At 60.1% G+C, this 26,712-nt stretch overlaps 3 protein-coding genes across 3 annotated transcripts; all 3 read right to left on the reverse strand.

Annotated features, from left to right (window-relative positions):
• Positions 1-1,476: 1,476 nt before the first annotated feature.
• Positions 1,477-4,415, reverse strand: KRT16 (keratin 16). Its single transcript, XM_037493766.2, has 8 exons — positions 3,806-4,415; positions 3,312-3,394; positions 3,029-3,185; positions 2,754-2,915; positions 2,536-2,661; positions 2,004-2,224; positions 1,866-1,915; positions 1,477-1,725 (listed from the first exon to the last, which is right to left on the reverse strand). Exons 1-8 carry the CDS (start codon positions 4,331-4,333, stop codon positions 1,628-1,630), a joined length of 1,425 nt encoding a protein of 474 aa, XP_037349663.1. The 5' UTR covers positions 4,334-4,415; the 3' UTR covers positions 1,477-1,627.
• A 6,490-nt stretch (positions 4,416-10,905) lies between these two features.
• Positions 10,906-15,930, reverse strand: KRT17 (keratin 17). The gene is made up of 8 exons (XM_037493767.2): positions 15,413-15,930; positions 14,303-14,385; positions 13,741-13,897; positions 13,028-13,189; positions 12,372-12,497; positions 12,061-12,281; positions 11,938-11,960; positions 10,906-11,149 (listed from the first exon to the last, which is right to left on the reverse strand). The coding sequence occupies exons 1-8, from the start codon at positions 15,857-15,859 to the stop codon at positions 11,055-11,057; spliced, it is 1,314 nt and encodes a 437-aa protein (XP_037349664.1). The 5' UTR covers positions 15,860-15,930; the 3' UTR covers positions 10,906-11,054.
• Positions 15,931-17,950: 2,020 nt separating this feature from the next.
• Positions 17,951-24,608, reverse strand: LOC119231934 (keratin, type I cytoskeletal 42). Its single transcript, XM_037493769.1, has 8 exons — positions 24,141-24,608; positions 21,842-21,924; positions 21,578-21,734; positions 20,303-20,464; positions 19,620-19,745; positions 19,192-19,412; positions 18,164-18,213; positions 17,951-18,045 (listed from the first exon to the last, which is right to left on the reverse strand). Exons 1-8 carry the CDS (start codon positions 24,606-24,608, stop codon positions 17,951-17,953), a joined length of 1,362 nt encoding a protein of 453 aa, XP_037349666.1.
• Positions 24,609-26,712: the final 2,104 nt, after the last annotated feature.

Raw genomic sequence — 26,712 nt, forward strand, 5'->3', positions numbered from 1 at the left:
ATGACAACAGAAGGAGGCTCCAGGACGATAGCAGGGGTAAAGAGCACCCAGAACACACCAGACCAGAGAGGGGACTCCAGGAGGGATAGCTTCAAGATGAAATTGATGTGCTATACAGTGTTTAAACTTACTAAGAGGAAATTTATACTTCTGGAGTGAATTAGGGACTGATAGGTAAATAGAAAGCTTCAGCAAATCAAAATTTTTAAATAAGCATAATGTAAACATTAAGCATTTGTCTAGTGAAAATATGAGAGGGTAGGAAGAAGTAGGGAGGGACAATATTGTATAAGAAAACTAAATCCTCACCCTTCATAGTTGGAATTCTAGTGATTAAAAACTAAAGCTAGAATAACCAAAAAATATAAGTGCATTGTTTAGAAATAAGGAAGAAAATATCAAAACTAACAGCTAAGAGTTGAAAGTAGGAGGTGGGAATGGAGACGTACAACCCGCTAGGAATGGCTCTTTTTCATAATAAGTCTTACAATGTTACACATATACAACTTAGATTTTTTATTATAAATTTTAAATATGGAAGGCCCCCATAGAAAATGAGAGATGTGGGACACTGCAATTAGTCTGGTACGGTTGCTTCTTGGGGTGCAGGGCAGAATGACAGGAAGGCCCCAAGTAGTTGGAGGCTGAGCGCTGAGCACTAGAGGAAAAGGGAACATGGAGTGGTTAATGGGATAGGCACATCCTTGTCCTTGATTCTTGTTAGAAAGGTCATTAGACAGAAATAGAATGGGGGAGATGGATGACAAGGGGCCCAGTACTAGGGAGAGAGGAAGCAGACCTGATGGGGGTAAGGGGGGGGGGAAAGGGGGAGATTGCAGAGTTGGGCACAGAGGGAAGATATTTCCTAGGAGACTCTCAGCACTCAATTCACTGGCGAGGGGAATGAGGGAGAGGCAGGCATCAATAGGGCTGATAAAAAGGACTGGTTTGGGAGAAGAAAGAGCCCAGTTCTAACCATGGACACCAAGGCAGAAGGCTCCTCCTTCCATCCACTAACACAAAGATCCTTGTGTACAAATGTGAGGTGTCAAGGGGTAGAGTGAAGACCTCCAGCTTTGGAGTCCTTGGGTTAAAATGCCTAAAAACGTTAGAGCAGCATAAGAGAAAGGCATGGATGTGGTAGCCAGGCAGACCTGGGTGACCCCAACTGCTGCATCCACAGGGCTTTATGAATGCTGGGATTGTCTCCTATCTAAAAGGACCCAACCACCCCAGCCTCACAGAGGTGGTAGGAGGGTCTAAAGAAATCACCTCCATAAAATGCTTCACATGGGCTCCCTCCTCCCACTCCCCCCAATGCACGATGGCATGAGGCCTTCCCAGAAGAACCTGCAAGCTCTTCTCTGTGCTCTGTCACTTGCCTCTCTCCAGCTGTGGGCCCCAGAATGGTTCCTGGGAGACACCTTCAACTGCCACCCTCCCCCAAGTCAGGTTCAAGAATGGAGACCACAGAGGTTTGCATCAACCAGAAAATCAGCTTTATTAGCCCACCACCAGCAGAGGGGGCAGGGAGACAGCTGGGAACTGCGCCTGGAGAGCAGAGGCCTGACCCAGGCCTTCAGGAGGTGAGGCCGGGAAGTGGGCAACAGGCTCTGGGAGAGGCAGCTCAGGGCCTGGAGTTCTGGCTCTGGCTGAAGCTGGACGAGCCCTGCTCCTTGAGGATGGGCCTGGTCTGACGGATGGTGGAGGATGAGGAGGAGAAACCTGTGGGAGAGAAAAGAGGAGGTGAAAAGGGCTGTGGGAGCCAGACAACCCACACACACACACTGGGAGAGGAAACCCCCACTGGCCCCAACCCCAGCCCTCATGGAAATAAGCAGAGGACCCTCACTCAGGAGCCTTACCTTCCCGGGAAGAATAGGACTGGCCAGACATTTGCTGGGAGGAGGAGAGGCTGTGGGGAAACAGACAGAGCCATTAGATGTGCTGGGAGCAGCCAGGCCCTGAAGGGTCCATGGGGCAGGACTAGGGCCAGCACTCACTGGGCATCCTCGCCCTCCAGCAGGCGGCGGTAGGTGGCGATCTCCTGCTCCAGCCTGGTCTTCACGTCCAGCAGGATCTGGTACTCCTGGCTCTGCTGCTCCATCTCGCAGCGCAGCTGGGCCAGCTGCTCCTCCACGTTGCCAATCAGACCCTGGATCTGGGCCAGCTGCATGCAGTAGCGGCCTTTGGTCTCCTCCAGGCTGTTCTCTAGGGATGCTTTCTGTGAGGGGAAGAAAGAGTCAGAGTCAATGGTGAGGGGAAGGGGATGTCACTCCTGCCCTTCTGGGTCTCTGGACATGTTTCCTGAGAGAGACCAAGCGTTAGGCCCCTGCTGAACTACTGATGGGGCAGGCAACATGGAGAAAAGTTATTCCACTATTCTGGGCCTTCCTTTCTCCCTCTATATAAAGGGTAGAGTGATCCCTCCAGCCCTGCTCCTGGGAAGAGAGGGCAGAACTGCAATGTGGCAGTGCTGAAGAGGGGTGGTCGTTACTGGTGACTTGGGCCAGGGCTGGGCCAGGTCCTTCTTACCATGCTGATCTGGGACTGCAGCTCGATCTCCAGGCCCTGGAGCACCCTGCGGAGCTCTGTCACCTCGCTGCGGCTGCTCTGCACCAGCTGGCTGTTGGAGGCCACCTCCTTGTTCAGCTCCTCTGTCTGAGAGAGGAAAGAAGAGCAGAAAGTGAGGCTCCACTCCTGAGGTGCCCTGGCTGGGAAGTCCAGCCGGAGGCCTGAGGACCATGCCCCACCTTGCTCAGGAACCAGGCCTCGGCGTCTCTGCGGTTCTTCTCCGCCATTTGCTCGTACTGGTCGCGCATCTCGTTCAGGATGCGGCTCAGGTCCACGCCAGGGGCAGCGTCCATCTCCACGTTGACATCCCCACCAGTCTGACCCCGCAGGGCAAACATCTCCTAGAAAAGGATGGTCAGAGATGGTCAGCTCACCTCACCTGTCTCCTGACCCTAGTGTAGCTGCAACCCCACCGGACCCACCAGTCTCCCCACCAACACCAGGGGCGACCTACCTCCTCATGGTTCTTCTTCATGTAGGCCAGCTCCTCCTTCAGGCTCTCGATCTGCATCTCCAGGTCGGTCCTGGCCAGGGTCAGCTCGTCCAGCACCCGGCGCAGGCCATTGATGTCGGCCTCCACACTCTGACGCAGGGCCAGCTCGTGCTCATACCTAGCAGGACAGAGGTCAGGGTATCAGGCTCCATCCATGAGGCTGCCACAGCTGAAGACCCGCTGGTCCTCTGCATGGACAACCTCACTGTTCCCCTGCCCTTTGCCCTCCATGGTGTCTGCTCACTTAGTCCTGAAGTCATCGGCTGCCAGCCTGGCGTTGTCAATCTGCAGAATGGGCTGAGCGTTTTCAATGGTGGCCGTGATGATCTGCAGGGGATGGAAGGACAGGAGGCCTGGTGAGCCAAGAACCCTTGCTCAAGAGCAAAGAGCAGAGAGGGAAGAAAACAGTCTCCCCAAATTTGGAGACCAACTGGCTGGGAGATCAGGCTCTACTCCCCCACTAGTATGGAGTCCCCTAGCTCAGGACATACAGGGGATGCACTCCCGCCATCTCCCACCTCCCCATCCTGGGCCCGAGACTGAGAGGCTAGAGGCACAGTGCAAGGCCTGCTTGCAGGGAATGGGAGATACCTAAATGCTGAAAAGGGACCTATGCCATCGATTGTCTGGGTGCCCTTTGCCACTTCCCCAAGGTAGGCCTCAGTCTCCCCGTTTACGGACCACCACAGCCACGGCCTTCCTCCACTCCACCTGCAGAGCTGCCCTGCCAGCTCTCACCTTGTTCCTCAGGTCCTCGATGGTCCTGAAGTAGGGGCTGTAGTCCTTGGTCTCATTGGGCTGCTGCCTCTGGTACCAGTCCCGGATCTTCACCTCCAGGTCGGCATTGGCCTCTTCCAGGGCGTGCACCTTGTCCAGGTAGGAGGCCAGGCGGTCGTTGAGGTTCTGCATGGTGATCTTCTCGTTGCCAGAGAGGACCCCATCGCCACCACCGAAGCTACCACCGAAGCCACCACCAAAGCCACCACCGAAGCCACCGCCATATCCTGCACCGAAGCCACCGCCGAAGCCACTACCCAGGGCCCCACCAAAGCTGCTGCTGCTGCTGAAGCCACCACCGTAGCCGCCCCCCATCCCGCAGACTCCCCCAGAGGAGTAGCGGGTGGAGGAGACAGACAGGCCTCCGCAGGCGCTGGGGGCCCGGCAGGACCCTCCGGTCAGGACAGAGGACATGCGGCTGGAGCCACCGCCGATGCCGCAGGAGCCCTTCACGGAGCTGGAGGTGAACTGGCGGCTGCAGGAGGTCATGGTGCTGAGGAGGGTGTGAGCGAGCAGCGAGCGAGTTGGCAGAGAGAGGAGAAAGGTGCTCTGCGAGGCTGGGAAGATGCTGGTGCTGCCTCAAACCCCAGGAACATTTATACTCACCTGGGGAAGGCGGGGCGCTCCCAACTGCTGACTCGGGTTCCCCGGGATTTCGTCACTCCGGTCCCGTCCAACTCCCTGCTCCGGATTATTCAGGCTGGGGTCCACTCACTTGGCCGTGCGCTGGCTGGGAGTTCCACCCAGCTCTGGGGGTGTGGGGCCGAGAGAAAACACAAATGGAGTGGATCGTGACTCAGGATGGGCGGCAGGAGTTGTCTCTATTCCTGGAGCCCCAGGGGCCAGCGGGGACTTGACACGGCGGCTTTGTGGCGGCTGCGTCCCCAGGCGGTGAGTCAGCAGTGGAAGGTCTCCCTGCCCCACGGTGACAGCCTTGCCCGAAAGAGCCTCAGTGACGGGGACCGGGGCTGTCTGGGACATGGGGACCTTCTATGCCGGCTCCAGGCGCAGAGCTGGGCCCACACCTCCCTCTGCTTTGTTTGCTGTGTGACCTGTTTGTTGCTGTCTCCCCGCAACTCTCTGGGTCCGTCTCCCCTCCAGTGAAGTGACGTGGCTTCACTGGATGGTCTCCGAGTCCTTTCTAGTCCAAAAAATCCTGGCTCTTTCCTCTATCGGGTCCAAATCCAACTTCAGAGGCTGCCTTCAAGGCCCCGGGGCCTCCAGAGGGGACATGTGCATGGACATGAACCAGCCAGCCCTGTGGAGTCAGACAAGTGATGACTTGAACCCCTACTTTGCCCCGAGCCCCCTGGGCCTCAGTTTTCTCATCTGTGAAAGGGGTGGACATGCCACCAGCCACAGGAAACATGCACGGAGCGCCCTGCTGACCCTCCCTGATGGCCAGCTCGCCCTCAGCCTCCCCTTCCAGCCTGGCTGCCCCTCACCTGTCTCCACGCACCCGCCTCTATGCTCTAACACCTCCGTCCCATACTCCTGCCCTCTCCTTTACACCCCTGCATCACTACCTTGGAGCAGCCCACCCCCAGTGCATGTCTCCAACATCAGGCACCCACTGTGAGCTGTGGGGAGGGAGCCCCCTTCCTGCCACGAGCGCCATGCAGGACCTCTGACCCCTCCAAGGGTTTTCAAGTTCCCACATAGAAAACAGTCATTAATGGGGTTCAGTTCCCAGCAGCATCCTTCTGCACACAGATTCCAGGCTGGGCAGGCCAGCTCCATCCATTCGCCAGAGGAGAGGCGGGTGATCCTCTGGTCACCTGCTCACTCAGGTGCTGCGTGAAGTGCTTACATGTGTAACATGGTCTCTGTGCGGCATTATTCCTGCCACCCACTCACAGACAAGGGAGCCAGATGGGTGAGGGGGCTCCCCAGGACCCCAGTCAAGGTTTGAACCCTGTGCCTCAGCTCACGCAGCGCAAGTCCTTTCCACCAACCTGGTATGTCTCAATCGTACATCGTGGTGAGGTTTTTTTAAGATTTATTTTATTTATTTATGCATACAAGAGCTGGGGTATAAGCCAAAGGTGTGGGGGTGAGAGGATCACCAAAGGCAGAGTGGGGAGCAGAATAGGCGGAATTGACTGAAATTCACTGCTGAGGGGAGAAGCAGGCGAGACAGGAGAGGTCTGCTGCTCCATGTGGGTCAGCTCCCTGGCTGGGGATCAAACCCGTGCCACGGTGGCTGGCTATAACTTGAGTGATAGCTTCATAGTGCTGAGACTTTAACCCCTACACCGCTAGGGAGGCCCACATCATGGTCTTGAACTAACCCTGGGGAGTAGGGATTCAGAAGGAAACCCAGAGAAAAGGGGGTGATCAGCCCAGTCACTTTGCTTTAAACTGAGCAATCAGGATTAAAACCCAGAGCTCAACCCTGCTATTCCATGAGGCCTTGCAGGCAGGGATGGACCATCCCCTGCCCCATGGTGTCTGGGACAAGCTCTGCCAGTGGTGGGCATGAGCTTGGCACTGGGGCCTAGAGAGAGGATGGGGGCTGGTGGGACCAAAGACTGAGGCCTCCTTGAGGTGTTCTGGGGGGACCCACAGAGCTGGCCACAGCCTTGCTCTGAAGTATAGGTGACAGGAGTCGAGAGAGGACTTGCTTCAGCCTGAACACTGCTGGCTGATACCCCTGGAACCCCATCTCCAGGGCCAGGCCCGGAGGAGAGAAGCTAATGTTCCCCTCCCTGACCCAAAATGTACAGAGGGTCCCCTGGAATCTTGGACAGAAACCCCACAGTCTCAGGTATGGGGCCTGGGGGTCAGGTCCATTCATAGACTCAGAACTGGAAATAACCGTCAGGGACACCAAGCCCAAGCAGAGAGAGGGACAGTCTCGTCCCAAGTTAAAAGCACAGAAGCAGAAGAGCAGGGGCTCCAAGCCGGCTCCAAGCCCATAACCAAGCTTCACCCCCACTCTCCCAGTACCCCCCAGGAGGGTTTTCGAGTTCCCCCAGGGGAACCAGACTCCCCTGTAGAGTCAGCTCTCTGCCCCAGCCCACCCGCCCCGCCCTGCTGGAGGAGTCGGGGTGGGATTAGACAAGGGCTGGGCCCTGACAGTCTGGGCACCTGCGTGGGCTGAGAAGCTGAGGGAAGCTGCCGACCAAGCCCGAACCACTCAGTCCACACCACAGACCAGCCCCACCGCCGGGCACGGGCCGGGGGTGGGGGTGATGACTTGACTCTGACCCTGGAACTTATCATCTGACCAAGGAGGGGCATGTTAAGGCTGGGGAACACAGCGTCTCATGGCAGGAAACCTGGGGAGCAGGGGCCCCACAGGACACAGCTGGTGGGCGTTATCCCACCCGAAGCCTCAACAGTAAAGGGGGGCTGCCCTCCCAGCCCTAAGCCCCCAGAAGCTCCCCCAGAAGGTGCCTGGAGTGATGAGGAGGAGCTCCAGCAGGGCCCACAAAGGCCTGACTTGGCAAAGAAGGAACAGGGGGGCTTTTCCCTAGGGTTGCCCTAATCCCAGGGCCCAGGACAAGGACTCCCACCCACCTGGCACCCCTGCAGGCAATGGGTTCCTCCCCCACCCCACCCCATCTCGGGTATGAGGTCACCTCATACCTGAGCTGGACGGGAACCACTATTGGCCAATGCACGCCCCGACTTGTGTGATGAACCCCAGCCCGGAGAGCACCAGACTCCCCGTGGGAAGCTCTCGACCCTTGGCAATCAGCACTCCCCGGAGAGCCTGCTGTGCGCAGCTTACAGGCTCCCAGGGGATTCTGCTGACCAAGAGGCCTTGCAGGGGCAAAAGGGAGGGAAAGGAAGCCCCAAAGAAACAGAAGGAGAGGGGCCCCCAGCACCTGGTGGCAGCCAGAGTCACGGCTTCAGGGCAGGATGAAGAAAGAGAAGATTCCCCACGAGTCAGGACAGAGCAGCCTGGAGCTGGCCTGGGGCAGGAGGGGGGACTGGAGGGAGGAGCAGAAAGGGTAGGAGGGCTGGGAGGGCCAGAGGGGGCTGCGGGGGGAGTGGTCAGGGGAGAGTCAGACCTTGGGGAAAGGCTTCCACCTCCCTGAGGCTCAGTTTCCTCTTCTGGGAAATGGTGCTGTAGCTCGACAGACACGTTAGAGGATCAGAAGTGAGAGGAATAACTCAGGCGCAGACTGTCACTGCATTTATTCAACGCTCATTTGTCAAGTACCTACTATGTGCCATGCACTGCTGGGCACTCAGGGCATACAGTCTGGTGGGGGGGGGGATAGAGTAACACCAATTCTGTGGGATCGTGTGGTGAGAGGAGGGGGAGGGCGGGGGAGTCTGCAAGGACGGTCCAGGCTCCTGGGGAGGGAACACCCGTCTCGGGCGCGGGCGCTGGCTTGGTGACAGTCCCGGGGCCAGGACAGGCCTGGAGTTCACTGACTGCGAGCACCAGCCCGCCATATCTGGTCCTCTCCCCTGCTTCCATGCCTGACCCCCTTCTGAGGGTAGGGGCTGCTCCATCATGGAGGGACCCTCAGCCCGGTCAAGCTCGGTCTGTGCCTGGAGGCAAGACCTCCCTGCTGCTGCCCACTGTTCTCTTCAAGCCCACAGCGTGGGGAGGCACAAGAAACACCCTGCGAAGGGCTAATGGAAGATTGTCAGCACCCCACTCTGCCCTCCTTACCACCCCTAGACCGGGGTCCTTTAGGCCCCAGAGATCTGAGCCTCCAGCGCAGAGCCCGTGTCCCTTCGCCCCCACCCCCAACCCCAGCCCCACACAGGTAGGCGCCGAGCGCCGCAGCACCTTGGGCAGCCTTCCTGTGGGAAGCGTGGCCAGGTCACCCTGCCGGTGGGTGGGGGTGGAAGCTGAGAGTCCCAGGGGCTGGCCCAGGCCAGGAACCGGGGTGTGCGTATCGCATGACAGTGGATGAAGCTCCGAGGGCAACTGCAGGCCAACACGGTGCAGATGCTGCGAGCCCCTCTGGAGAGTCCCACAGCTGGACCCCCACACCTGCCACAGGCACGTGTTCCCAGCAGCCTGGGTCAACTCCCCCAAAATTCTGCATACCATTCACAAAGGGGACCATAGGCCCCAGTCCCTAGTAGCCCCTCCAGCCCAGGCCTGGGACTCAGGAAAGGGTGGGTCCAGGGCCATCCAGGGGACCCTGCCCCCCGTGTGATAACCGCTTCCTCTATTGGCTCAGCTCTGCTGCCCCTGTCATGGCTTCCCAAGCACCCACTCTGCGGGCAGGGGCCTCAGCCCCAGCAGAGGGGCACCGTCCAGGGATGTCTCTGCACAGCCTCACGCGCTGGCCCCTCCTCATTCACCCCATTAGCAGGAGTGGACCTCTCTGGGAGAGATTCCCCTGAATCCCCTGCCTGAGAGCTGGGGTGGTGCTGGAGGTGGGGCTCACCAGCTCCTCTTCCCAGAGATGGGCTGCCCCACCCCTGGCATGCCGGGATCCAGACAAGGACTGAGTCACAGCTCCTCGGAGCCTCAATGTCCCCTTCTACACAATGGGGCACCCGTGCTGCTTCCGGGACTTCCAGATAAATGACGTCACCCTCTGGATGAGCAGGCCTAGGCCAGGGCCGGTTCTTCTAGTTGTGGCTGAATGGTGGGGGGGCGGGGGGGAAGGTGGGGGACAGAAGGGAAAGAAAGGAGAGGGAGCCCAGGGTGGGGGAGCATTACCTCCTTCCCGCCCTCCATCCAGCCCTAACGGTGCCCAGGAGGCAGAGCCACACTCCCTGCCCAGACACTGCAGGCCCAGACGCCAGGAGCGTTGGGATGACGTCTGTACCTGAAGCATCTGGGAGGGGAGTGGGGGCTCCTGGCAGAAAGGAGCCCACTGTCCCATGTCAGGGCCCGAAGGGCCGTTACCTGGGTTTCATCACACCCTTTGTTTACTGCGGTTTCCAAGGTAGAGAAAGGGCCGGTGACCGCCCAAAGTCCTCCCCCCACACACACTTCATAGAAAGGCTCAGCCCCCAGGCCTTGGGGCTTGGGGAGGTAGGAGCAGGGGGCTCAGCCACACCTGCCCCCTGCCTGCCCGGGCCCCGCCCTCAGCTCCGGATGTTTGGAGGGCCCTCGTCTGATCTGACTCTGCAGCGGCAGCCAGTCCCAGGCTGGCCAGTGAATTGGGGCAGAGGCACTCCTCCCCTCTGTGCCCCCTCCGCTCACCCCCACTTCTTCGAGAAAACTAGACAATAAGACCCGCCCCACCCAGCGCCAGATTTACTCAAGGGGAGTCCTGGGAGTGGCTAGGGCAGGACCACCCTTCCCCTTCCCGGGCCAGTTTCCCACCAGCCCCCGCTGCCAGGCTATGGCCACTGGGGTCAGGGGGAGGCAAAGTGCCAGAGAAGGTAGCACAACCCCCCCCAGATCTACAGTGGCTCTCCAGCCCCATCCTTGCAGCAGCTGACCACTTGAGGAAACACCCCCATGAGAGGGCCCCCCTTGCTCCCACACTTCCAGGGGACCCGCAGCTTCCCTAGCACGAGTTTCCAGTTCACATTCCTGGGGTGGAGGCGATGGGAGTATCCCGAGAGACCCACTGACCTTTTAGGGTTCCCTGAGACTCACACAGGAAGCTGAGACCAAACATGCAGCCGGCCCCCACCTTCCCTCTGCCCTGCGCCTCCCCCAGGACGCCCTGGCACTCCTCTCGGTCCTGACCCCCTCCCGCCCGCTTCGGAGGTGGACACTACCCCCAGGACCTGGGGGGGGGGACTTGCTGGCTATGTCTGCCTCCGGCTCTCACTTCATCCTTTTATGGGTGAGAAAATGAGGCTCGGCAGCAGCCCGAGGTCACAGACCTACTTAAAGGGCAAGAGGCACCTGAGGCCCCCAATATGCTGACCACACCTTGGATCTGGTGCTGCCCGGACACCCTCCCTCAGCTCTCAGGCCCTTGGCAAGTTCAAAACGCCCAAGTTCTGCCCAGTTCTACACTCTGTTCCCCTCTAAGATGTCCCCTCACTCCAAATCAACAACAAGGGGTGAAGGGGTGTTCGTGGATCCCCCCCACTCCAATCTCCCCTCTCCACTCCATCGCCCACTCCTCACGGGCCCACTTCACAGGCCACAACCAGGACACATTTCACGTCTGAGTGGACAAGCTTTATTGGTCAGGCAGGACCGACGCAGAGGGGAGGCCGAGCCGGGGAGGCCGGAGGCTGCAGGGGCCGCGGGGGCCGCGGGGGCCGCGGGGAGGCTGCCTCCTGGCCCTGGAGGGGGGGAGTCAGTCAGGGAGCAGCGTCCTTAGCGGGTGGTCTGGTGGACCTGCTCGCGGGAGGAGATGACCTTGCCGTCCTGCACCTCCTCCACGATGGTGCGCACCTGGCGGGTGGTCACGGCTGCAGGAAACCACATCCAGGTGAGCAGGGCTGAGAGACCCTCGCTCGGCCCCCAGCGCCCAAGCAGAGCCAGCTTCTCCCCCGCTGCCACTGGTGTCTCCCCCAGTGCCTGGGCTGGTCCCCCAACAGCACGTCACGTGTGCCCTCCTGCCCTGGCCGCTGCCCTCGCCCTTTCTTCCCTTCCCTCTGTCCCCGTGGATGTTTGGTTCTGCCGCTGGTCCTCCCGCCCTAGAGAGGTGCCCGGCAGGTGGGGAACAGGTCTATCTTGCTTCTCCACCATCTCCAGGGCCTGGACTATGCTCTGTCCTCCCCCATCACCCTGTGACCTCCAAGCCAAGAACTAGGTCCCCCCGTCACCTGGACCCTAGGTCTAGGACCTTATCTGCCCCATCAGACTGGTGTCTGGGGACAAGGACCAATTCCCTTTCTCCCACAGACTAGACCCCAGAGACAGGACGGCTCCTGCTCATCTGCAGGGTCTCGAGAGTAAAGACCACGAGGCCTCTAACTCCTCTAACTCCCCATGAGCTAGGACCAGGTCTCCCCATCAGACTAGGCTCTCCAGAGTAAGGGTCATTGCCCTGCTCACCCACTGTCTGAACAGAAAGTGTCACCCTCCTGAATCCCCTGAGAAAAAACCCTGAACCCTAAATGGGTCCTTTCCCCCACCCCTGCGGACAATCAGCTGCCATTCCCCGGAGGTCCTGGGGACACCACCCCCCCCCCAGCCAGGTGCAGATGGTCCCCAACCCCGTGCAGCCCCAAACCTCAGGTAACAAGATCCTTACGTTCTTTGGGTTTGTAAGACAGGCTGCAAAAAAAAAAAAAATAACACACACACAGAGGAGATTAGACGTGGGTTTGAGAAGCCCACCCTTGCCCCACCTTGCCCCAGGGGCTCCCCCACTCACTGGGCGTCCTCGCCCTCCAGCAGGCGGCGGTAGGTGGCGATCTCCTGCTCCAGCCTGGTCTTCACGTCCAGCAGGATCTTGTACTCCTGGCTCTGCTGCTCCATCTCGCAGCGCAGCTGGGCCAGCTGCTCCTCCACGCTGCCGATCATGCCCTGGATCTGGGACAGCTGCATGCAGTAGCGGTTCTCCGTCTCTGCCAGGCTGCCCTCCAGGGATGCTTTCTGCAGGAGGGAGGGAGAACCAGGGATGAGCATGGCTGGTGCATGCCCCATCAGGGGCCCTGCACATACCGCCACCCTGCAGGGGCCCACCATGCTGAGCTGGGACTGCAGCTCGATCTCTAGGGCCTGCACGGAGCGCCGGAGCTCGGAGATCTCACTCTTGCCGCTCTGCACCAGCTCGCTGTTCGTGGCCACCTCGCGGTTCAGCTCCTCTGTCTGCAGACAAAACACAGAAGGCAACGTGAACTTGGGGTCTCACGTCAGAGGTCCCCACAGCCTCCCAGGCACCTGGGGCTCTCCCTGCTCTGCATCACACCCCAGGCACAGCTCCCTTCCTCACCACTCCTGAGCCTCTCAGACACCCTCCCCAACAAGGTCACCCTGTGTTCTCCCCCACATTCCACTGCCTGAAGCCAGGAGTCTTCGGAATGCTAAATTTTGTCTTTATTCGCTACCAGTGGGAGGCAAGCCTGAGAGCCAGCCAGGCCTGGTAGCCTGATTCCTTGGCATCAAGGTGGCCTCCCCGGCTCTGTGCCCTCTACCTTTACTCCCAGTGGGCTTCCCCCCCAACCCCGGCCCCAGCGCTAGCCAAGCGCCAGCTACACATGCTGGTGACCCTGTTCTTTGGGGTCCACGAGGCTCGCTGAGAATAGAGTTCCCCAGGACCCCCAGCGCTGAGCTCATTGCCAAGGGTCAAACCTTGCACCCCACCTGCAGGAGAGGCCTCTGGCCCCCAGCAGCCCCACCTTGCTGAAGAACCAGTCCTCAGCATCCTTGCGGTTCTTCTCCGCCATCTTCTCGTACTGGTCGCGCATCTCGTTCAGGATGCGGCTCAGGTCCACGCCGGGGGCGGCGTCCATCTCCACGTTGATCTCACCACCCACCTGGCCTCGCAGGACATTCATCTCCTGTGGAGAACGGGGTTTGTGGGGGGCTCCAGGCCGCGCCATCGCTCACTCCCAGCCTCCAGCCCCTGCTAGGAGCCCTCTTTGTTCTGCCTCTCCTGTGCCCGCTGACCTTCCTAAGGACTTTGTCACCTGCTCGGTGTGGGCTCTGCCTCCACCACAGATTGGGAGTAGCATGAGACTGTGGACTCTCCAAAACATCCCCTCTGGTTTCCAAACTTCTACTTAGGGTCCAGATTTAAGGGTTTGAACTGGGACAGCAGGGAGACCTGCTTCATCCCCTGCCTCCTGAGAGCAGCCAGGATGGGCAGGAGGGGGCCTGCAGGCCCCGGAGGTCTCCGGATTCAGTGAATCGAGCAGGTGGAACGTGGAGGGGGCTGCCCTGCACACCAGTTCCAGACCTCGGGACTCGGGGCTTTGCAGACAGAACAGCCCCGTGAGGTGCCCAGCCTCGGTGCACCTGCCTGCCCTCTTCCCACAGTCTCTGCCTTGGCACAGCCCAGAGCCCTGCCACCCACTGCACAGCCTCTCTGACCTGCTGCTCCAGCCCTCACCTCCTCATGGTTCTTCCGGAGGTAGGCCAGCTCCTCCTTGAGGTTCTCAATCTGCATCTCCAGGTCAGCTCTGGCCAGGGTCAGCTCGTCCAGCACCCTGCGCAGGCCATTGATGTCTGCCTCCACGCTCATGCGCAGGGCCTGCTCTGTCTCGAACCTGCAAAGGAATGCAGGGAATTAGGTCTAGACGCGTAGACTGGCAGGTCCAGGCTGGGCCCAGCACCTGCCTTCCCCAGGACTCAAAGGCCTTGTAAGGAATGACAAGGGAGTGGAGTGGAAGCAAACTCCAGCCGTGGGAGCCGGAGACCACGCCGGGTCAGGCCTCACAGCCCCCTGCTCCCTAACTCTGTCCTCCTGCCTCCTACCCCCACCAACTCTTCTTCCATCACCTGCCTGAGCCCAGGGACCTTCAGAATGGGCCGCATCCTGGACTTAGAGGCGGGCTCTCAACAGCACCTAGGGCTTTCCTACCCCTAGTCCTGGATCAAGGAGTCCTGGGGAAGGGTGCCCCCAGTTCCTCCCCCAGCCTGCTCTGGCTCCAAGCCCACTGGCTGAGGCTCACTTGGTGCGGAAGTCATCGGCAGCTAGGCGGGCGTTGTCAATCTGCAGCAGGATGCTGGCATTGTCCACGGTGGCTGTGAGGATCTGGGGAGAAGGGGCAGCCTCGGGTCATTACATTGGGGGAGATCTGCCGGGGTCCTGGAGGGGGTCTCCCCGCTGCAGGCCAGGATGTGGCTGCTTCCCCAGGAGCCCTCCCTTCCTGCCTTTTGCTGAGTGTGGTGGTTGGTAGAGGCAGTACCAGCAGGACTCAGATGCCCTGAAACTTGCTCGCCTCCCCCTAGCACCCTACACACACACACACACACACACACACGCACATCTGCCTCCATGAGGGAAGATGGCAGGTTGGGAGTGCCCAGAGAGGACGGACGATGGTCCCTGGCAGGAGCTGCCCCAGAATCCCAGAAAGAGGAGGGGATGTGAGGAAGCCTCCTCTTTCACACTGGGGGACACAATGCCCCTGAGAGTTTCCCCAAAAGGAGGTTAAAGGAGCCCTCATTAAAGAGTAGCTTCAAATCACGAGTTAGGACCCTGGTGACCCCTGACCCGGGGCTCCAACAGGCAGTCTGGCTCCCCGAGGTTTGCTGAGGAGGGCAGCAGGTGGGATGGGGAAGCCAGAAACATGCCCAAAGAAGGCACACAAGACACTTCCTAAGGTCCCGCCCCCCTCTCCTGCCTCCTCCTCCCCTCAGGTGCCACTGGGAGCTCACTGAGACCCCCATCCTGCCATCACTCCAAACCCTCTCTTGCTCCAAGGAGAGAGGGGACCTCATATCCAGCCCCTCATGGGCCCGCCCTCCTCGGGCATCCACTCAGACTGTCCCCCAGACCCATAAGGGGGGCAGGAAGCTCATGAGAATGGAACCGAAGCTCGAGGGAGCCCACGATGCCCACGTGCCCCTGGGCCAGACTGCTGACCCAAGCGGGAATGAAGCATACAGGGGCCCCAGGGCAGGCTCCAGAAACCAAGCCAGAGCCAAACTGCCCTGGATGACCTGAGACAGCCCCCAGGCTAGACCCGAGGCCTCGGCCAAGGGCCGGAGCCCAGGGGAGCGGAATGAGGATGGGGAGATGCAGTGCCCCCGAGTTCCCACCCACCCGCAGGCCCTACCTTGCTCTTCAGGTCCTCGATGGTGTGGTAGAAGTGGCTGTAGTCCCGGGCGGGCCCCGGGGCCTGCTTCTGGTACCAGTCGCGGATCTTCACCTCCAGCTCCGTGTTGGCCTCCTCCAGGGCGCGCACCTTGTCCAGGTAGGAGGCCAGGCGGTCGTTGAGGTTCTGCATGGTGGCCTTCTCGCCTCCAGCCAGCAGCCCATCCACAGACCCAAAGCTGCCCCCAAAGCTGCCGCCATAGCTGCCCCCCGAGCCGAAGCTGTAGCAGCTGGAGTAGCTGCTGCCCCCACCGAGGGCACTGCCCAGGCCTCCCACTGACCCCAGCCTGCAGGAGCCAGCACCCAGGCTGCCGGACAACCGGCAAGAGGTGCGGGACGAGCCACCCCCAAGGCCGGAGGAGCCCTTGATGGAGCTGGAGGAGGTGAACTGGCGGATGGTGGTGGTCATGGCGGCGGGCAGGCACAAAGCAAGAGGGTTCAAGGAGAGAGAAGCCCAAGGAGCATGTTGCCGCCGGGACCCGCCTGCCTTCTTTATAGGCCGGCAAGTGGGCGTAGCGATTACAACAGGCTCGCTCCTGGTTTTCCATTCCCCTGGGCTTTCATCACCGCTGGCCGCCTGCCAGCTCCCAGGTGGCTGCGGGCCCCCTCCCCTCCCACCAGTGGGGCTTTGCCTCATTTCTCTGAACCCCCGTGCTGGGCGTCGGCATGAACATGCGCGTATCTCTGGTCTCGGGCTGTCACCTGTGATTCAGGCAGGCCCTCCAGCTATGCTTTCCCATGACCTAATAGGGGAAGAGGAAAAGCCAGGACGTCACCGTCCCCAGGCCCTCCCAGGCAGCTGCCACCCCAGCCTGCCCACCTGGACCCTGTGTCTGGTGTGGAAACAGGCTGGAGAGCCAGGCAGCCCCAGCCTGAGGTTGCTTCCTCGCTGCATACGGCTCTGGCCCCGAGCTGCGTGCTGGGGAGACCAGCAGAACCAAGACGCTGTCTTGCCTTGGAAACCAGACCTGAGCTCCGGGCCCACCACACCACACAGGAGGGCTGCCAGGTCTCAGACCGATACCCTCACAGATAAGGACAATGGGGCGTAGAGAGGAGCAGTGTCTAATCCGTCTAACTCCAGAGCCGAGCCGGCAGGGCTGCCTCCTTCACCCCCCCATGCCACAGCACCCGTAGTCCTCGGGGTGCTGGGTGCCCTGGCCCCCTCTGCAGAGCCCCATCACCCAGGAGACCCTCCAGAGGCTGATCCCATCTGGTCAGTTGACTGCCCTGCCCCATCCCTGGGACCCACTGGTGAGCCAGCCTCCTCTTGAGCCTTCCCCACCTCCCTCCTACAAGTCCTGGGCTAGGGCAGGCAGAAAAGGAGCTTCACTTGAGGATAGGAAATGGCAGGCTGGGAGGGGAGGTCCACGGGGAACCGAAAGAGATGCGAGGGGCATGCCCCTTCCACTTCCTTCAACCGCTCCCCCTCTTCCCGCCACGGTGTCCCAAGGTGGGGACCTTTACTGCAGGTCCTGCTGGGAACCCTAAAGGACACTGGGCCAGGTCTTCCTGAGACACCCCCCCAAGTCAGTCCCCTGCTTCCAGCCTCCTCTGGAGTCTCCACCAGACCAGGCCCCTGGGGGGGCTGGAGCCCGCCCACAGCCCCGCCCAGCCAGCCTGGGTCGGGGTCTCAGCAGGCCCGCTGGGCGCTGGGCGGAATGCGGTCGTGTCTCAGACTGCCGGTGGCTTCCCCTTTCCAGGCAGGCCCAGACAGCCCCTGCCAGCAGCTGAGAGAGATTCCCCAATAGCCCAGCTGCTGCCAAGCCACCAAAGCAAACAGGACGCCCCCCACGCTCACAGGCACCGCCGCCACCCCGCCCCGCACACACCCCCGGCCGGGCAGAGCCGGTCTGGTTTCCTGCGCTGACTGTGCCTGTGCGGCTGCCACCTCCTCTCCCCATCAGCGCTCTGGACCGCTCCTTCGGAAAGCCCCCCGCCCAGCCCTTCTCCCTCTGATCCTGAACCTGGGCCCGCCCTGGCTGAGGCAGGGCAATGTCTGTAACAGGTGTGGCTCCCGGGAAAACCTGTGGAGCCCTCCCAGGGACCAGCCCTGGCAATGGAGACCCAGGAGCTGATTCTTAGGAGCTTTCCCAGCCAGACGTATGTCCCAACTCCCCACGCTCACTCCTTGCCTCCCTCCAGGGTCCTCCCGAGGGCCCAGACAGGTGGGGCCCAGGTTGGCAGGTGACAAACACCACCTGACCATTCAGCAAACTCTCCCCTCCCCCCGCCCCTCCCTCCACACTGCCCTGAGTCGACAACCAAGCAGATCACACCAGGCATGAAACTTCAGGCAAAGCTTTAATAGCAGTCACTGAGGCAAACCCAGGAGGCCCGTTGTGAGGGCTACAGGGAACAGAAAGGCCACAGCTCCTGGCCGGGGGTGCAGTCAGGCACTTGGGGTGTGGCGGTGGCATGCTGGGGGCTGGAAGCTAGGAGCTGGAAGCGAGGGCGGCCCTTGGCCCTCGAGGCTGGGCAGTTGCAGGCAGGAAGGGCTTCAGTGGGTGGAGCGGTGGACCTGCTCGCGGGAGGAGACCACCTTGCCATCCTGCATCTCCTCCACGATGGTGCGCACCTGGCGGCTGGTCACCGCTGCGGGCAGTGGAGGAAACACAAGCAAACTCAGGCCAAGGCCCTCCCCCAGTCTCCCACTGGGAAGGTCCTCGGCCTCCCCCCACTTCCCGCCAGATAGGATCGGGCAGGCTCTTACCTTCTCGGGTGGGCTGTGAGGCCAAGGACGAGGAGTACTGGGTGGCCAGGCTGCAGGGAAAAAGGACCGGTCAGCCCAGAGATGCAGGTGGAACCCAGCCCCCTGGGGCTCCCTACTGGGAAGAGGCATGGCTGGGGAGGTTTGGGAAGAGGTCCCTCCCAAACCAGAGAGAAATCACAGCGAAGAATGTCCACCACAAGAATCAAAGGGCCCAGTGAGACAGGAAGAAGAAACAAGGAAAGAGGACATCCCAATCCTAGGCCAGAGGCACTTGTGGCTAACCAGGGATTTACAAGAAGCTGAGCAAGCAGATTTTCCATATCCTAAAGGGCCCAACAAACCAACTCAGTTAAAGCAGGAGAGGCTGTGGCTGGACTACAGATGGACTTCCCCATCATCAGAGCAAAATGCTGGATTACATAACTAACCACGGCGACTCCAGGACACTGTCAGCACCTTTATGGCCGGGCCCCATCAGCCCTCCCAATTCTAAACCAGAGCACTGCCAACCCGGGTAACGAGGTCTCCAACCAGTCCCCGGAGCCAGAAACCCAGGCATTACCCACTCCATGCGCTCACTCAACATCCACCGAGCCCCCGGAGAGCCATGCTCGCCCCACACTCCAGCCCTGCTGCATTCAGCTGTAACACACCTGCTTGCACACCCCCGTCCCTCGCTGCCCTCCCCCACCACACAGCGGGACTTCTCTGGCCCCTGCTCCCACTGCCCGCTCCACCCTCCTCCAGGGCCTCCCTGGCTCCACCGAGACCCCTCTGATCTGCTCTTCTCCCTGCAGCCAGAGTGGAGGTTCTAAGAACTCCTGAGGATCACACCCCTCCCGGGTAGACACCGGGAGCATCTAGTCCAGATGCTTTAATTCGACCTTCTGTGCTCAAGTCACACCCCAGCCAGTGCTCTCAGTTTCACCCCTGCAACTCTCCGCGGCCTCCGGCCTTTGCTGATGCCTCTGCCACAGGCCCCTGCTGCAAGGAGTAGCTCTGGGCCCACCCCAGCAGGGGCCACTCACTGGGAGTCCTCGCCCTCCAGCAGGCGGCGGTACGTGGCGATCTCCTGCTCCAGCCTGGACTTCACGTCCAGCAGCACCTGGTACTCGTGGTTCTGGCGCTCCATGTCACAGCGCACCTCACACAGCTGCTGCTCGATGTTGCTGATGAGCCCCTGCAGCTGGGCCAGCTGGGCCCCATAGCGCGCCTCCGTCTCGGCCAGGCTGCCCTCCAGCGATGCTTTCTGTGGACCAATGTGAAGGCAGCTGGGTAAGACCAAGCTTGGACCCTTCCCCGTAGCGCAGCATGCAGAGAAGGGCTCCAGCTTGTGTGGAGCTGTGGGCTGCTGGTATGTGGGGCCAGGACCAAGGCAGACAGGATGAGTGGGGTCTGTGCAGTGGGGCCCACCCTGGGGTGATGGGTGCAGGACAGGAGAGGACGGAGGCCCTACCATGCTGAGCTGGGCCTGCAGCTCAATCTCCAGGTTCTGCACAGTGCGGCGGAGCTCGGTGATCTCTGTCCTGCTGCTCTGCAGGGCCTCCGTGTTGGTGGCCACCTCCCGGTTCAGCTCCTCTGTCTGCAGGGGGAGGCAGGGTGGGCCCAGGGGGTGAGAGAGGCTGAAGAGGTGGGGCAGAGGACAGCTGCCGCGCTGAGCCCTGACCACCCAGACCTGCTCCCCCAGCCCCTCCCTGGCCTTCTCCATGGAACCCCAAACACACCTGCCCACGGAGACCCCCTATGACCGCGCCAGAACTTAGCACATTCACCCTGCACTGGGGTCATCAGCATCCGTTACTCCCACTGAACTACAGGCCTGGCTGGAAACGGTCACAGGCCTTACTCTTCTCATCCAGGGCCCTGCAGGCGCCCAGGGTGTCTACCAGGGCACGCTTTAAGCATGACTTAAATACACACACCCGCACATGGTGCAGGCCGCGCCAGGGTGAGGCCCAGGTGTGCGCCCCAGGACACAGCGAAGGGTGTGCTGAGGCCTTTCTGAGCCTCGCAGTTTGCATCTCACTCGCAGGCTTGGTCCATCTGGTTTCCAGATGACCTTCCCGCTGGGACAGCCGTGCTCAGCACACAGCACACACATGCACACGGGCGCACAGCCGCTCACGAGCAGCCACCCACCTTGCTGAAGAACCAGTCCTCAGCGTCCTTGCGGTTCTTCTCCGCCATCTTCTCGTACTGATCGCGCATCTCATTCAGGATGCGGCTCAGGTCCACACCAGGGGCGGCGTCCATCTCCACGCTGACGTCCCCACCCACCTGGCCTCGCAGGGAGTTCATTTCCTGGGCAGAGAGGAGAGCAGGAGCTCACGCAGGGCCACCCTGAGGCCTGCCTTCTCCACCTCAGGTTGCTGGGTGCAGATGACAGACAGACAGACACAGACAGGCCTGCAGCTCCTCAGCCTGAAGGTGAGGCAGCTGTCACCATGTCCCAAACGTGCAGGGCTGTGGAAGTCAACAATCTCCCCCAATACATACTCCGGGTCCACCCCCAATGTATGCTGGGACAGGAAGATGGCAAATCCCTGTCATGATAGGGGCCGAGCCTGGACAACCTCACCCACTGCCCTGACCGCCTGCCATGTCCCCATCACCAGTCATACAGCCGGTGCCCAGTATCAGCGAGGCCAAGCCAGGCCTCGTAGGAAATATTAGCCTTCTGGGAAATTCAATATACGACCAGCCTCAGAGCTAAGGGGAGACACTCTAGGGCTCCTGCTATGCAGGGATGAGACTCCCCCAGCTCAGGTCAGCTCAGAGGTCAGCTGAGAAGGAAGCCACCAGCTCATCTGTCCTCCTGCAGGGTCGTTGGCCCCCATCCTTGGGCCAAGCCTTGGAGTCCCTGGGACCCAGAGCTGTTTGGAAGAGGAGGGGGAGGTGGCAGAGTGGTGGGGGCAGACCTTGGTATAAATCAATATGGGTCAGACAGACCAGAGGGAAGGCCCTGTGCAGCCCTGGAGTAATCCCTTGACCTCTTTGGGCCTCGGTCTCCTCACTAGCCAGGAAGAGCAAGCATCCCTCTCCCAGTGCTGTCTGGGTATCGGCTGAGATAATTGCTGTGAATCACTTGTAAAGTGCAGATGTTTGTTGTTGTTATGACTATCACCACTGCAATTAATTATAATAATTAGCACGCTTGCTCTTAGACTGATTCGCTCATTAGTTAGTTAACTGTCACCACGCAGTGGGCTGCGCCTGGAGGGACAGGGGAAGCGTCCTCTGGGGGAGAGGGCCCTCCAGGCCACAAGAGGGCCCTCTGAGGGCCTCCAGGCAGAGCCAGGACTCCACCAGAGACCAGATCAGGAGCAAAAAAACATGACTCTGGCCCAGGGAGTCAGAGGCCCCAGCCTCGCTTGCCCCAGTCCAGTTTCTCCTTCACTCCTGAGCGTCCCCCACCTCCTCATGATTCTTCTTCATGTAGGCCAGCTCCTCCTTCAGGCTCTCGATCTGCATCTCCAGGTCGGTCCTGGCCAGGGTCAGCTCGTCCAGCACCCGGCGCAGGCCATTGGTGTCGGCCTCCACGCTCATGCGCAGGTTCAGCTCTGTCTCGTACCTGGAGGGATGCAGGCGTGAGCCATGGGGTGCATGAGGACACCCCTCGTACACACAGGGGTCTGTGGTGTGCAGGCCAGACCCCCACCCACCCTGGAGCAGACTCACTTGGTGCGGAAGTCATCAGCAGCCAGGCGGGCGTTGTCGATCTGCAGCACCAAGTTGGCGTTGTCGATGGTGGCCGCCAGGATCTGAGGGACACCGGGGCTCGGTGAACTAACACCCTTGGCAGCCCAGGAAGGCCCTACCACACCCCTCTTGCAGTCCTTTTGAGAGGAGGTCAGAGTGAGGGATATAGGGGCCCTGTCTTCTACCGGAGCACCTGCTGGAAATTCACGACCCTGTCAAAGCCTCGAGGAAGGGGCTATGATACCCAGGCACCAGTAACCATGATCCCAGGAGAGAGACCATATGCAGACCTCTCCCACCGCAGGGTCACTGTCCAAGCTGCCAGGACCTCACTCCTTCTCCCCCAACTGAATTCACCTCTAGGCTCGGTTGCCACCTCCTCCAGGAAGTGCTCCATGATTCCTTGCATGGGTCCCTCCTTCCTGTCAGTTCCTCCCCACCTATCTCTCTTTCACAGCACTTCTCCCAGATGCAATTTTTTCTATGACTTTTTTGGTTGCTTCCTCCTCCACTGGATCCCAAGGTCCAGGGGGCAAGGCCATGTCTGCCTGTTCTCTTCAGAATCTCCAGCCCTGGATACAGTGCCTGGCCCAGAGTCAGCCCCTAAAACATTTGCGTGATTAAGTAATTGATTGATTAACTGATTAATTAATCAGGCTATGATCAGCCCACTTCAAACCTACGGTGCAGTTGTCTTTTGCCACTGGGTCACGCAGGAGGTTCGCAAGAGAATATTGGAGGGAGGAGATCAGGGAGGAGCAGGGGTGGTTATTATTACTGGCACAGTCATTGTTATCCTGAGAAGTGCCAGAGAGGCCCCTTGACAGGGCTGTAGGGGTGGGGGTGGGGGAACAGAGCAGAGAGGAGGCCTTGATGGTAGTGGCATTTGAGGTGGTGAAGGCTGAGGGCTGAAGTGTAGACAGCATGGTGGGGAGACCCAGCAGGTAAAAGCAGCCCCAAGGCTCCTCCTGAGCCTCAAAGCCCACTGGAGGCCCTAAGTTCTGTGAAATAAGCCTGGGACAGGCCCCCGGGGCCAGTTTGGTACTGGCCCTGGGTCTCAGTGGGCCTTTTTATAACCTGCAGACCCGCCCCCCACCCACCCCCTGCACAGGAAACTGCTTGGCTCAGCCAGCACAGTTATGAAAACCCCTGAGGGGGGGTGACTCAGAGGGATAACTCCGGGGGTGCATGTGGGAGTGGGGGTGAAGAGCTGGCTGACCCCAGAGCTTGGAATGCTGACTCACCAGGGCTCCCCTGGGTTCCCTGAGCCCAGACCAAGCCCAGTATCTGATCTAGCACTACAAGCCTGTCTCCAGGGGAAACTGCAGGAATTCCCTGCTCGGAGGTCCCTGCAGGAGCAGGCCAAGCCCCCTGCAGGGCAGCACAGGCTTGCTTCTGCACCAGGGAATGAAGAAGCCTGTCCCCGCTAGGGGCAGTCAACCCCAGCCTAGTCTCCCCCAGACCTGGGTCTCAGACTCCTTAACCTCTCACCCACCTCTGGAGGTGGGGGGGCAGCACCGTAGGACCCTCAAGATCAGGGCTTGTGCAGAAGATCTAGTGCCACATTTACAGAATGCCAAGGCCATGTTCTTAGAGGTCACAAGTGTGTGTCTGTGTGTGTGGTCTCCTCCATCAGACTAAGAGAAATTCCTTCCCTTGGGAGTTTCCAGTAGAAGCGAGAAGACAACTCCTCCTTCAGGGACCACCCACCCCCACCCACCTCAAGACCCTCAGAATGACCATCCTGGAGGAAGGAGAGGGACCCACAACAAAGGCAGCCACAAGAACTTGCCAGAATCAGTGACACCAGCACCATGAAGAGAGTGTAAACTGAAGGTCAGATGTAGAAGGGACTCCAAGCTCTGAAGATAAAAGGCAAGAATAATGCATCCAGGAGGGCTACCTGGAGGAGGGAAGGCAGGCAGAGAAGCAGACACAGGAAATGGAATAGTGAGAAGATTTGTTCCCATCTCTGCACATTGGCCTCTGCTGTCCTTTCCACCCGGAGAGTTATCTGCTGCCTTCAAGGTTCTGAAGTCCTGCTGCTCACTCCTCCATCACCCACCCCAAGTATGCTCCCCCAGAAAAGGATGTCCTCCAGGCCTGGAGCCAGTGAGGACACAGGACAGGGTTCCAGAGCAAGTGAGAGAGTGGATATAAGGATGGATATATGATGGAGACCTCGGACAGAAGAGATGTCCCCAGAGGGCCAGAGTTGTGCAGGAGTGAGTCAGAAGCAGGTTACTGAGGACAGAGGACAGAGGGCAGGGAGGCCCACCTTGCTCCGCAGGTCCTCGATGGTCTTGAAGTAGTGGCTGTAGTCGCGGGCTGGCCCCGGGGCCTGCTTCTTGTACCAATCGTGGATCTTCATCTCCAGGTCGGCGTTGGCCGCCTCCAGGGCGTGCACCTTGTCCAGGTAGGAGGCCAGGCGGTCGTTGAGGTTCTGCATGGTGGCCTTCTCGCCGCCCCCCAGCAGAGTATCTGACATGCCAAAATTGGAGCCGAAGCCCCCACCCAGACTGCAGGTGTAGCCCCCACCATAGCTGCTCCCCAAGCCCGTCGAGAAGCGAGACGAGGTGACCGACATGTTGCCACAGCTGCTGCCAGCTCCCAAAAGGCTGGGAGCCCGACAGGCACCCCCGACACGGATGGAAGATGCCCGAGAAAAGCCCCCGCCAGGCCCACACAGGCCCTTGACGGAGCCGGAGGTGGAGAACTGGCAGATGCTGCTGCTGGTGGTGGCCATGGTGTCCACAAGTCAGGAGCAGGGTCTGGTCTGGACAGAGACCCCGGCGGCCCTTTATAGCCAGGCTAAAGGGGGGCTGGATCCCTGACCCTTGAAGTCAGAGCCAAAACCCCAGCCATATAATTTGCTTCTGTACCAGCCGCCCAGGGCCTGGGGCCAGGCTGGACACAGTGCACCCCCAGGCCCTCGCCTGCCCAAGCCTGGCCTGGGCATGGTGGCCTCTGAGCAGTCCATTGTCTTCTCAAAAACAAACCTGGGGTTGGAACTGCAGCCCCGGGGGAGGGTGATCCTCCATCCTCAGACGCAATTATGAGCTCATTCTTGAGGGGAGTCAGTAGAACCCAGCCCTGAGAGTCAGAAAGGGCCCAGAACAAGGCTCTACAGGCCTGCAGCCTGGAGGCGGGCCTGGCCCCCCACCCAGCATTCCTAGGCTCCAGGCGAGGGTGGGAGGTTCAAGGTAACCTCCTCTCCCAGGTAAGCCCCCAACTTTCTTGGTACAATCCCAAGTCTATGGAAAGAGACACAGGCCCTGGCCAGGGGGATCCCGGTATCTCAGGGAACAGATGCCATCATGGAGAAAGCTTCAGAACCAAATTTCTCAGGAAGTCAATTTACAAGCATCAGTTTCCTCATTTGTCAAATGCTGGTAATCCCTGCCTCCCAGGCTTAGAGAGAACCCGGAGACAGTGACGTCAGCCAAGGTGGGGCCGAGGGAGAGGGTGCAGCCGAGGCGCATCCCCCCAGTACCTGAGGAAAGCCACTCGCTGGGGTGCCCCTGAGAGGCAGGGGGGCAGCAGAGGCAGGGTCTGTGCAGCAGGGTCCCCACTCCCTGTCTGCCACAGCACCACGCCCTGGGGAAGGGCTGCCGCACTGGAGGAGAACGCCACCCCAATCCTGGCGGCTGGTACCCGCCTGCCGCCCAACAACGAGATTAGCAGCCTAATCTCCGCGGCGCTAATGATTTAGGCGCTGCCAGGGCCCTGGCGTCTGCAGCTGGCCTGTCTGAAAGGGGAGCTTGCAGCGGCCGCCAGCCTGCGGGATGGGCAGGGAGGGCGAGCCCGCTCCATGGGCAGGCTCGCGGGTGGCCTGGGCTCAGGGCCCACACGTGGGGACAGGGAGGGAGTCGGGTTTTCCATGGAGCCAGAGCTCCAGAGCTGAGGCAGGCCTGCTGAAAGGACTTCCCACCTGGAAAGTGGGTGGTCCCTCCTGCGGAGATTCTCCTCCCTGGGGAGTAGGGACAGAAGCTCTCTGGGCAAGAAGTGGGTAAACCCCAACCTTATCTGTGCTCGTCCTGCCGATGATGTCTGGGAATTCTTGGGGCTGCTGGGTGTGGGGAGGCAAGACTAGGGAATAAGGTAAAACCAACAGGGCCTCCCTGGTGGCCCAAGGGGTTAAGACTCAGCACTATGAAGCCATGGGAGTTTGATCCGAGGCCAGGGAGCTGCCCACATGGCGCTGCAGACCTCTCCTGTCTCCCCCGCTGCTCCCCTCAGCAGTGTATTTCAGTAGACGCTCCTGTTCTGCTCCCCACTCCGTCTCTGGTGAATCCTCTCACCCAACCTCCCCCCACCCCCTCACCTCTGACCTACACCCCAGCTCTTGTATGCATAAATAAATAAAATAAATTGGAGGGAAAAAACGGTGAGCCCACCAGACTCTTCCAGGAGATTAGACATCAGTGGGGAGTTCCTGTCACTCTGGACAGTCTTGGGGGAGACAGGGAACCCATAGAACCTGGGGTCACCGGAGTGGGTCAGAGGCATGGCCTACACCAGACATGGTCCTCATAGGAATGACAGGTGATAAAGGTCTTCCCCATCCCTGCTGGAGCCACACTCCCAGGAACCCCTCTCCCCAGGGGCTGACTAACCTCTGCCTTCCCTCTTCCAGGCAGTCCTCAGTCAGATCAGAGAGGGTCTGCCTTCCAGCACTGAACTTGGAACACAGCTAGGACCCTGGCGAGGTTGCCAGGCAAGCCAGCATCCCACCCTTCAGTGCCTCTCCCCAGGGTCCACACCTCGCCCTCACCCCACTCCCAAAGCCCCCAAAGCTTTGTCTTTTTGTTTTTTAAGATTTTATTTCATTTATTTATGCATACAAGAAC

This window comes from Talpa occidentalis, unplaced genomic scaffold (assembly GCF_014898055.3).
Source record: "Talpa occidentalis isolate TD23 unplaced genomic scaffold, MPIMG_talOcc4v2.1 talOcc4.7, whole genome shotgun sequence".
Taxonomy (NCBI): Eukaryota; Metazoa; Chordata; class Mammalia; order Eulipotyphla; family Talpidae; genus Talpa; species Talpa occidentalis.